This window comes from Saccopteryx leptura, chromosome 4 (assembly GCF_036850995.1).
Source record: "Saccopteryx leptura isolate mSacLep1 chromosome 4, mSacLep1_pri_phased_curated, whole genome shotgun sequence".
Lineage (NCBI taxonomy): Eukaryota > Metazoa > Chordata > Mammalia > Chiroptera > Emballonuridae > Saccopteryx > Saccopteryx leptura.
In genome coordinates, this window is record NC_089506.1 from 38,847,023 (window position 1) to 38,859,480 (window position 12,458).

The window sequence follows — 12,458 nt, forward strand, 5'->3', positions numbered from 1 at the left end:
TTTTTTTTTTATGTCTGCCTGGGTTAAATTTGCTGTCCTTGTAAAAGAGTCTCTGATGGGGTGAGTCAGTGTGGCAGGTGGGAAGATGGGAGGGAAGGAAAGAAAGGTGATGGCTTTTATGGGGGAAGGAGGAGGAGCTGGTGGGGAAGGAGTTCAGGGAACCTGGAGAGAAGAGCTAAGGGTAAGAAATGTCCTGATGGAAGATCTACTCTCTGAAACGAGGAAATTTGAATCGCATGTCGGGCCAAAGAGTTTCTATGTCTACGCCTTTGCCCTGGACCATTACTTGCTCTGGGAGAACATTCTGGAGAACACAGGAGGACTTCTGGGATGGAAACTTGCCCAAATCAACTCCTCTGTGTTTGTACATCAGGGCCAGTGAGTCAGCAGCCACCAGGAGAGTCCTTCCCACCAGTTTCCCCCAGTTCAGACCTTTAGGCAACGTTTGTCCCCATGGGTCCAGCAGACACACTCAATCCACCAACTCATTTCACACACAGCCAACTCAACCGCTGTCACATGGCAACTAATTATAGTCACATCTGTTTGCAGCTGGACAAAACCAGTGACCTGGAGGTGAAATGCTGGGCTTCATTGTCATTTTCCCTTGTTCAGCTTATCCCCCCGGCAGTGACATTTAATGTCCACCCCCACTGAGTGGAGGAAAGGGATGAAAAGAAATGAAAATGAGTCAACAAAAATCGTCCAAGGAGGGAAAATGAGACCAGAAGTCTGATCACATGTTGATGGTCAGAGGAGCCAAGCGAACACCCTCATTTCATCTACGCATGTTGTTTGCTGGGAGCCCTATGCAGGCTCTGCAGAGTCAGTGTCTAATGAGAAACAGAGTATGCATGCATCTCACATGCAGGATCCTTAATTGCACTGCAAGAGAGAGAGAGAGAGAGAGAGAGAGAGAGAGAGATGCTGCACATCAGAAGTTCAATTTGTTTCTCAAATGTTTCATTCGATTTTTTTTTTTTTGCCAAGAATGTATCAACACTTGTAGTTGTTTTTAAATTAGAGCAGAAATATTTTGTAAGTCTAAAAAGTAGTAAGGTTCTGTTTTTGTGTTTTCCATAATTGAATGGAACACAAAGATTATTTTATTTAATTTAATTCTCTTTTCTGTTTTACTAATGATGATCAATTATTTTCACATCTTTTGAATCACATCCAACTTACATTTATCACAACAAAATGATGGTAATGCAAAAAGCGAATGCAGATGAAAGCATGTGGATTGTTAGCTCTTTGGAGATTGATCACCTGTAAACCTGCAATACCAAGTGTATTTTTGGAAGTTCAAAAATGTGCAACTATAAGCTTTTATGAAATTATTATTTGTACTGCTACACTTGACCAACATGTTTTTCTCTATTTTGTTAGTAATTTTAATTCTATGCGCACTTCTTCTGGGGATAAATTTTATTAAAGGGATGTACCACTCAGTGCATTTTGCACAAAGTGAACACACCCGTGGAACAGGAACCATATCATAAGCCAGAATATTTCCAGAAGCCAAGAAACCCTTTGGGTCCTCTCTCCATCACTAATAGCCCCTGAGAGTAACCACTACCCAGCTCCATTTTGTTTAGTTTTGAAGTTTACTCTAACGTAAATGGAATCACCCAGTGTGTTCTTTGGTGTCTGGCTTCAGTTGCTCAGTATGATGTCTGTGAGATTCATGCCTGTTGTAGGCAGTTTATGTGCAGTGTATAGAAGGTTCTAGTCTGTGAATACATACCATTGTGTATTTATCAAGTCTACTGTTTCCATTTGGACCTGCTGTGTGTAGTGTTGTTATGAACACTCTTAAGTATGCTATTTTTTTCAATAAAATGGATAAAATTTAAGTTCACAACTCATTGAAGTTTCGCAGATAAAACTACCCACCCATGTAACGACCAAGCTGATGAAGCAGAGAAGGTTTCAGAAACCTCCCTTGTACCCCCTGTCAGTCGACCCCACTGAAGGTCATCCCTAGTCTGACTTCTTTCACTAAAGATAGTTAGTTACACTTGGCCTTGATCTGACTAGTGGGCCCACATGGTGTGCTCTTCTGCACATGGTGTACTCTTCTGCTGAAGAAGTTTTAAGATTCTCTTTCAGGGCAGTCCTGTAGGGGTGGAGTGCATTAGGGGTACAGAGAGTCATTTTGCAGAACCTCATGGTTGTAAACAAAATTTTAAAACAAGAATTGCCAATAGCATGTGCTAGTTAAAATCATAAACAAGGCAGGAAGTAGGAAATAAATGTCAATATCCTCCACATATACTCTGTAATTTTTATGATGTTTTCTTATCCAAAAAGAGTATGAGTGTTTGTTACCTGCTTCGTTGTTGTCTTGGTGGTCATCTGTTATGTACCACACTGACATTTTTTGTTAATGAAATAGAATGAGAATGACAGAATTGAAAATCTCAAACTCCAGCAACATGTAATAAGGGCAAATATTGTTTAATTAAAATGGTTCCAGTAATAAAAATGTCTACTTTTTATTGTTTATTTATTGATTTTAGAGTGAGGAAAAGAGAGAGAGATAAGGAGAGACAGGAACATTAATCTGTTCCTGTATGGGCCCTGACCCAGGATCAAACCAGCAACCTCTGTGCTTTGGAACAATGCTCTAACCAACTGAGCTATCCGGCCAGGGCCAAAAAATGTACGAATGTGACTTTTGATGCACAGTGGCACGCGTCACTGTGGGGCAATTGCGAGGAGTGGAATTGCTAGAGAGACATGTGGGAATGTGCAGCTTTTAGAAATGCTGCCAAACTGATTTCCAAAGTTGTCGTCCCACTGAACAATCCTACCAGGCAGGTCTTTGTCTCCATATAGTTCTTTAGTTAGATAGATAATTACTCAAAAGATCCCCCAAAGTAGTGCTACTGTCAGAGAGAAAATTGGTGTAGTAATATCACCACAAAACTATTTTGACATTTTGCACAGCATAGGGAATGTGAAAAGGAATTTGAAAGATAAGCTGTTTAGGCTTGGCAGAGCTCCACATGTCCCTATTTGGTGGGATGTGAAACACATAAAAATTGTAAAGCTGTGATGTTAAAGATCTATCTCCCATCAGAAGCAGGAAAAAAAATCGGAAGATTAGGATTTCCCTCTGCTTAATCCATTCCAAATATGTTTTCCTGCAGGACATATGTCACAGATAAATTGGCATGATAGTGCGCTCTGTCTTTCTCTGTTTCTCTCTCTCTCTCTCACACACACACACACATACACAATACACATACACAGCTGTTGGTGTCCTTTGGTTAAGTAAAAAGGCAGTCTTTAAACAGAATTTGCCAGCCTTTCCCTTCCTGAATCCCCATGTGGAACGCACTTTAATGTTGAGAAGAACTCCCTGTTGGTCTGTAGATCAGTGAAAGACCGGAAATAGCCTTTATTTCAAATTAAAGTCATTGACCTCCATATTCGCCTTCCTTCTTTGGCACTAGTGCTCTATATCATAAATCTTTGGGAATTTTTAGAACTTAACATAGTTTATAGGATTAATGCTGATGGTTTGACTCTCTGAAAATCTTTAATTGGGGCATAAAAGAAAATTTGAATAATATTAATTACTTTGTCATACCCTGAACAGTATAAAGGGACAGAATATACAAGTTATTTGCTTTACGGATTATTTTGCTGTACCTTTTGCATTTCTTTCAAGTGGTTTTATTTGTTTGGGTTTAATGTTGATCCTGTAATTGAAGTGATGTGTGTACATGTGTATCTAACATAACAGACTTAACTGGGAACTGATGTGTTTTTTCTATTTTAAATACAATTAATTCAGTTTAGTTTCCATCTGGAGGTCCCTTACTCTACCCTCATGGTAAATTATTGGCTGTGTGGTCTACTGGAAAGAGGCTGAAAAGACGGTCAAGATTGACTCGGTTTTCATTACATTTCCCTATAGTTCTAAGGGTATAAATGATCATGTTTTCCCCCTGAGAGCTTTCTAGGGTTCTCTTCCCCTTACTTGTCAGAGTGACCCATATAGCTTTTAGCCATCAATGGCCTATCTACTTTGATAAAAGAGATCAGGACCCACAACACTTTGACCTTTGGGATCTTTAGCCACATTTCCCATGACTGATTTTGTATGCAGTGACAATCTGGGTTAAGCAATGGCCTTTCGGGAAGAAAGCACAAGCATTACTGTAGGGGCTTGGAGCTAATTTACTTGACGCTGGCACTCCAATGAGGGGAAAGGCAGAAAGAAAGAGTATGAGTACGTCACAAAATGTACAAGTTCTTCCCACTCTAGAATCTGAAACAGATGGGGTGGGAATTAGTTGATGGGGCCCAATATATTTCAGACGTTGGGAAGAATGAGCAAGCAGTCTTGTAAATTCTCTCAGATGTGCAGCCAATAGGGAGCTGCTTGAGTCTGTGAGACTGTGTGTATCTTTTGATATTGCTGAGAGGTCCAGATGAGAAATGTAATTCCTCAGGAAGTCATGAAACTTATGACATAGCCTTTAACATGTAGGTCACCAAAAAAAAAAAAAAAAAAATTGTGAACCTGATTAACTCATAATTTATTTGCCCTTTCAAACATAGTAAATTACAGTGGATGATTGAAATTGGCATTACTCAAGGCTTTTATTTTAATTAGCTATTTCAAAATCATACATTACACCTAATTAGAAAGGGGTGCTCAGAGTATCATTGGTGTTCTTTTTAGCAGGGCATCCTTGAATCATAACTAAAATACCTCCATATGCCAGGCGGTGGTAGCCAGCACAGGCCATTGTGTGACAGCGATTATAAAAGATCAGAATGGTGATATTTCCAAATAGATTTTATTTAGCAAAAATAATGTGCAGCTTATGATTTTTATCTGTTACTCTAAAAATTAGCCGTTGTTTTGTTTACTACATAAAATACAAGGCCACCTAAGTGTAAAACAAACATTATGATCTAAAAATGCCTTTTGTTCTGAAAAGTTAATCATAATTTAGATAGTCTTAGGAATTATCAATTTTTTGGCATTGCCTTCTAAGGCCAGAATTGGTGCTAAGATTTCCCAAATGAATAAAGCAGATAAGGAACGATGAATATCGTTGGTCTGAGAATTGAAAACAAAATTTTGCTTGATATAAGTTGGTGGGGGCAGGATGAGCGTCCTTCATTTCTATAAGATAGCCTATTAAAAAGGCTTTAGTCCTTTATTTTTCATTTTAGATTTTCCCCCAGTGGTTGTCTTGACCTGAAGTGCTACCCAAGGTAAAACTGATTGTTACCCACACGCTGGGTATATTTCTGTAGCAAAGGCTCACGAAGCATCTTGACCCCAACATTCACAATTGTGCCCCTGTAACCTCTTATCTAGGGTCCCCTGTCATTAAGGCATTTAGTGAGAGTTTAAGGGAACAGTTCCAGGAAATTCATTTTTATAACTTCCCTCAAATTGAATAAAGATAAGCCTCTGAGATTTTATCAACATTTCAGAAGAGAAAAACTCAGAATCACCAGATAGCCATTTTCAGCTCCAGTCATTGGATTCCCTGCCAAATTGGAAGTTTTGAAGAAACCATTATTGAAGTCTAAGTAGAAAAGCCCTCACTGGTTCAGGCTGTCGCTGGGTTCCTGCCAGCTAAGCCTGTTTGCTAGGTAGACATATCCTATGTGAATGATACAAATAAATGAGCCTTCGCCTGCTGGTTTTTCCTTCTGGTACCTGTAGGAGTGGAATGGAGTTCAGTAGAGTTTAAAGAGTGGAAGTGTGTTTCTGAACCTGACTCAGAAGCAGGGAAGCTGTGTGGTTTGGGGTAGTAACAGAGCAGCGGCCAACCCGAAGTCCCAGTGACCTGGAGCCGCCTCACCTGTTGCGCTTTCCTGGTCTGGGGCTAGCCTAGCAGCTCTGAGCAGCTCTGAGCAGCTCTGAGCACTGTTTTCTGTCTGGGCTGGTGATCTGGAATGGGCTTACAATCACTGCCGAGTTCCCTTTCTGGAGTTCTTCCCCACGGTGCTGTTATGCAGTCATATGTTGTGAGCTGACACGCCAGTGACCACGGACTGTTATCTATAGTTCTTTCTTATTTAAGGTTGATTAAACGGACACCATCACCAACAAATCAACAGTAATCAGATACCTGCTACTCCATTTCATCAATTCCGAGATGCCCACTTATTAGTGTTTTAACAACTCTGAAATTAGGGTAGACCTAACGGTTGATGGTGTGTCATTGTTCAGTCAGTGCTGTTCTTCATTTCCTAATGTCAGTTTTACAATGGATACAGTCTCAGATGAAATACAATCTATATCAGGCTCATTGAGAGGGTTGCTCCTGCCCCGACAGCTCACGGGGTACTGGGAAGATACACCTGTAAAGGACTGTATGAAACACGGTAAATGTTGCAATAAAGGCAGGTAGACAACATTTTATGGGAACTCAGATAAGGAGTAGTCGGCTCTCACCTGGGGACTGGACAAGAGATGGTGATGTTGAATGAGGCACATCTCTGGAGTCTCTCAGTCCTTGTATTTGTGCATTTTGGATGAACTTCTGGAGCAGAAGTCTAAGGATTTGGCCTCACGTCTTTGGTCACCAAAACCCAGAATGGGAAGCAAACTGTGAACTGGATTGTTTAAAAATGTTAGAAGGTTATGAGAGTGCATGCTGAAAATTGCCTGTAAGTGAGCCAGGGAAAAACAGACCCATAATCTCAGGGGTCTGGACTGTTTGTCAATTGTCCCCATTTCCAGAATATAAAATTAAGACCAGTTTATTGTCTTGGAAGAACTGGTTCAGGTTTCACTTATAAAATAAATAACTTCAGATACAGTTGTTTTATACAGAAGATCTCCCTGGAAATGGAGCCAAGATGAATATATTATTTTAAAAAAGTAGACTTCACATGACTATAATAATATTAACAGTATGGTTTTATTTTTAAAAACTTATCACCTGAAGCAGAATTTAGCAACATATTTTATCTTAGATTTATAAGCTTCTAAAAATTATTTCTGTCGTACTCTCTTACATTCTGAACACAATACCTCTGTCAATTTTGATTTAAAATTGGGATTCTTCTAAGGAAATTGCAAATGCATGTAGGTACCATCATATGTTTATCTTTTGTTGTGTTGAGGATTTTATGTAATGGAAGTTAAAGTAGTGTTCCAATTCGAACTTCATCCTTGCATGTTGTATTAAGCATCTTAATTCAATTTTCACATCTGTAAAATGAGGAGGATAGCCGAGTTTTTGTAGCACCTGGTAGGCATTTGACCATGTTAGTTCCCTTCTTCTCTGGCATTTATTACATGCTTGAATTCTCATTTGTAAAGTTTTAACATTAATGTGTATGCTAGAAATGAACTATAAGGAACATTTTGTTGTTGAATGTTCTTTGATTGAATATTCAAGCTTTAATTGAGTTAAAAATCAGTTCTTTAGGGTTTGGGCTTAAAAATAAGCCCCTTCTTTTATGTCCTCTCTGCACATATGTTTTATTGCATGCCTGCATTTCCCTGGGAATGATAGGGACAAAGCGTGGGCTCTGTCCTCCTAAGCTATGGTCTCAGGCCCGAAACTCTTAAATCAGAAGTGTGACATTTTCATCGCCTTGCAAATATACGTTGTGTCCTGTGAATGTCATCTCTTGGAGAGTCCACTTCACAACGTATAAGTGACAGTCTTCACTTTTTGGACTAAGTAACGCTTTGATGTGCTCCACCTCAGGATTGCTATTTTGTCTGTTAGGACAAGAGAGATGGACCATAGGACAAGTATGTGGCAGCCTCATTAGGACAAATCCAGATATCACATATTTTAAGACCATGCTCATAATAACAGGGTAGAACTTTTCCCATAAATAGGTGAGGATGCCAAAATCATTTCAATTCAAATATGGACCTTGATTTAAAAAAGTTTTTCTATTTAAAGACTTTTTTTTCTCTTACTTTTAGGGTGGTTGTGCTGGCTCTGGCTGCGGGAAGTGTGACTGCCATGGAGTGAAGGGACAAAAGGTAAGGAGCCGAAACTTAAATGACAACAATTCCTTTTGAATTGCCATCGATGTGGAATTTATTAGAAACTACATTTAAGGCCCTGGCCGGTTGGTTGGCTTAGTGGTAGAGCGTCGGCCAGCTTGTGGATGTCTTGGGTTCAATTCCCGGTCAGGGCACACAAGAGAACTGTCCATCTGCTTCTCCACCCCTCCCCCTCTCCTTTCTCTCTCCCTCTTCCCCTTCTACAGCCATGGCGTGATTTAGTTTGAGCTAATTGGCCTGGGGCTCTGAGGATGGCTCTGTGGAGCCTCCACCTCAGGTGCTATAAATAGCTTGTTTGAGAGCATGGCAGAGCATCGGCCCCAGAGGGGGGTTGCTGGGTAGATTCTATTCGGGGCATATGGGGAAGCCTGTGTCTCTATCTCCCCTCCTCTCACTTGGAAAAGAAGAAGAAGAAAAAAGATACTACATTTAAACCAACCAACTAATCAGCAATTCATCATAAAGCCTTATTACTATTTTAATAATGTTTCCAGAGCAATACAAATGAAGCAAAACCAGGCTAAGATTATTGCTGAGGAATCTTAAGAGCAATTCCCCAAAGATTGTAATAATTAGTGGCAATTACATAGGAGAAGGGATTTGGTTCATTTTTCTCTTTTGACTCTAGAAGGAACACATGTATTGAAAGAGAATCTGTTGAGTCAATAATATTCTTTGGAATTAATGTAGAAGAATTAAACTTAACCTTTTTTTAAAATAAAAAGAAATTTCTATTGAACTTGCAGGCTCTCTATTCAAGTTAGTATTTTTAAACAGCTTTTAATTTATAACATACTTGTCTAGATTTAATAATGAAGACAGTAAATATTTATTGTTTCCCAAATGTAAAATTCAAATATCTTTCTAAGCAAACACTCCTCTTCTCTCTCATTTAAGAATTGTGGGTTGTTTTCTTTGGAAGGGAAATCATATCTGTGCATTTCAGATACAGGAGAGGGTGCATGTCTGGTTTTTACCCAGGGACAGTGCAGCATTCTGAAACTGTCTGGGGGACACTATGGAAACCAGGCGTGATAGCCAATAAACCAGTCAGCCTCCCATGTGGAAGCACATAGTAGATTGGAGTTGTAGGGAAGGAAGTGATCCATGTGGACCCCTGCTTGCTTTTGGGGAGCTGAAGGTGTCAGCCGGACCAGCGTGATAATTTTTCTCTCACTCATGATCTGCTGGAAGTTTAGGGGGCCCCAGACTCACACTTTTGAAATTCAGCAAATTCTATTTTACAGAAAATGATGTCATTTCTTTTTAACTACTTGCTGAAATACCAACATTATTCTTTTAAAATTTACGCTGACTGTTGGTGGCACCAGTATTACCTGGTAGTTTTTGAACAAGTAAAGGATGTGAGAACATTTTTACATCTTTCACTAGTAGCTATAACTCATCTTCATGGGCTGTTCATTCTTTTACTGGGGGAGTGTAGCTAGGTCCAGTGCGCATTCTCAGGAGTTTTTATGAGGTAGAGGCAGGTATGTTCATACCACAGAGATTCTTTCTTTTTTAATGGTCTCACTTGAATTACACATAAGCACACTGAACTAACAAAAAACTGTTAAACCTGTAAAAAGTAGAACTTTCAGATGTCAAAAATAGAAATGAAGGCCTATATCAACACTACTAAGTTTTTCTTGTAACTTAAAGCAAGAAATTTGGAGAACGGCGGGCTGAGCCAGCATTTCTTATTCTTTAAAAGAACAGGGTTCGTTCGACTACCTTTCTTGGTCCCCACTCCCATCTAGCAGCTGCGGACCCTGGTGGCACTTCCGCAGGGCTCTGGTGTTTTTCAGACTTCCTATTCTGTACATACATTTTCTAGCCTGATTTATTTTAATTTTACCCCAAATCCACCCACTAGTATATAACAAAGTAGATTTATCCATGTATAGCTTTCAAAATATTTTCATCTGACTTCATAACTTCATGACAGCTGGTCAGAGACTCAGCCCACTTCAGTTCAGAGTTGTTCAAACATTTTTAAAGAAGGCAGGGTCACATCTGAGTCACAAATAGTACCTAGCACTCAACCTAACAAGCAAAGGGTCCTTAAATATTTCTTTTCAAAACTGAGCTTTGATGAAAAACCCTTGCTGTGGCCTGTCCACTCACTCATCTGGCCCATGTTGGTGTTCATTGAGACATGGAAACATGCAGGAGGCCCTGCTTCCACTTTGGCTAGGAAAGGTCAAGGACAGGAGAGTGTTGAGGGAGAAGATGGGCCTTTAGATTGTGATACTTTCTTGTGATGAGGGCTCAGGCCTGCCTGCCACTGCAACCCACTTAAGCTTTGAAATTAGAAAACCCCAGAGCTCCTGTTGGGATGGCAGTAGAAGGTGTAGAATTCTGCACTTTCTGGCAAGTCAACCAGCCATCCAGGATCCAGGACTTCCATGATCTTTCCTGACCTGACCCTGTTCCCTGAACATTCTCCTCCATTGCTCATTTTAAAGTTTTTACGTTATTATTACAGACTTTAATTTACTGGGAAGCTCTAAATTAAACCATTCAAAGACTAATCACTGAATGGATTCAGAAGGCCTTTTGAAATCTAGGGGAATAGCTAAATGATTTAGAATTATATCCTTTTTAACAAAAATCAGAGATCTGTCTTTTTTCCTCTTGGACATAAAGATTTCAGGTCTCATGGTTTACATAGCATGAGTGAGGAAGCGGTCCTTCCTCTCACAGAAAGAGGGAAATTTTAAACTTCCACTTATTGTCTTGGTAGTGATGTTAAAATAATAATGAGTTAAATGGTGTGATACACCTAGAGCTTGACTGAGCTGGGATTTCAGATCTAGTTCCATTTCTGCCTTCCCAAGAAATTTAATGAAGAAAATTAACCAAGAAATTTATTCTTGGCAGGCAAGTCAGTAAGAGAAGTTGGTCTTCTGCATCCAACTCTCACCCATTCTCAAAGCAAGTCCTAGACATGCTAATCGGGTATAAATGCAAAATGAATAAAGGGGTTTAGAATCACAATTTAAATCTAGTGGTTCAAATTGCAGGCCTACTTTTGAGCTACTCATGAATGTCTTCAATTCTCATAGGAGGTTTTTTACTATTCTCAAATGTCTACAAATTAAATGAATTTTGACTCGTATTAAAAAATAGCAGAATAGGAGCCACATAACCCAGAGAGAATTAAAGTTACCTAACTGGGACAGAGTGTCACTGCCTTAAAAATTTGGAAATCATTGTTTCTGAGACGTGTCTTTTCCACATCTCCTTGAAGAACACTTTGACATGTTGGCTGTTTAGAATCCACCAGTGGAAACTGGAATATCTCCAGTATAAATTGCCAAATCTCTTTTGGCTATGTCCTACTTTCCATGGAGATGTGATTAATTGACAGAATGTCTTCTATTCTCCAGATAGCTAAGTAAATGTTAATGCAGCAGTTCCTTGGTCATGTTATAATCTCATAGTTATCAATATATATATATAATACTGGGTGTCTTATTTTGAGTTCAGCAGTTAAATCTATGAGTTTTTCACTGGATTTTAGTGTCTTTGCTGAGTTGTTTATTTTCCTACTTCCTTGGCTGGCCACTCATATCTTCAGATGTTTTCTCTTAGGTAATTAATTTGGGTTTGTACACAATGGCTTTGTGTTCTTCCTGGGGCCTCAGTGATGTGGGAATGTTATCTACTTAAACTGATTAGGGTTTTGAATGCCTGCCTGCTCAGAAAGAGCCAAAAGTTAAGCTCTTCTTTTGCTTGATAACCTGATTTTCTCAACTGCTTGAAATGATAGGAAAGGCCACGCATTCCTGGAAGTGACTGCTATATAATTGGAAATTAACCATTTAGATCGTGCTAAAATAGTTCGCATAAGAAGTTTAATCAAACATTTTAACCATAGAAGTCCACATTTATGTAAAACTATCATTATATTCTACCACCTGCAGAGTCCAAGAAAAGGAACTTCCAAATTAAACTAGAGAGGTAAGACATATGCACAAGAAATCAACAACAAATTAAGAGTGAATTACCAAGTTCTAGAAGAAACGGTAGAGAAAACAAATGTTACAGTTCTGGGAAGGGAGAGAGCCCTGTGACTTAGAACCATAAATAAAGGGATAGCTTCTTAGGGTGAATAGGATCCAGGCAAATTGTGTTCACTAATTCACCAGACATGCTTGGATTTCGAGTAGGGTCCTTTGTCACACATCTGCATACAGACACATGTTGAATTTAACTACACTAATCAGAAAACGCAGCTCTGTGGACTGTTGGTAAATGCTATATCGTAGAGAAGTTTGATAGTTCCTAATATAGTGACTCTTGAAAGGGACATTCCCAAGCCATAGTCTTGGAAGCACAGAAAGTCTTAACCAAAATTATAGTAATTCTAACAAATAGTGGGAACTGCGTGGGTATCTCATATCTTCTCAGTATACGCTAACCTGCTGATATCCAGGTC

The 12,458-nt window shown here is 39.3% G+C and overlaps 1 protein-coding gene across 1 annotated transcript in view; it reads left to right on the forward strand.

Annotated features, from left to right (window-relative positions):
* Positions 1 to 12,458, forward strand: part of COL4A1 (collagen type IV alpha 1 chain) — a 154,255-nt gene that overhangs the window by 56,312 nt on the left and 85,485 nt on the right. The window contains exon 2 of the mRNA XM_066380565.1: positions 7,931 to 7,990. Within this exon, the coding sequence (XP_066236662.1) occupies positions 7,931 to 7,990 (60 nt within the window). The remainder of the gene's footprint in view (positions 1 to 7,930; positions 7,991 to 12,458) is intronic.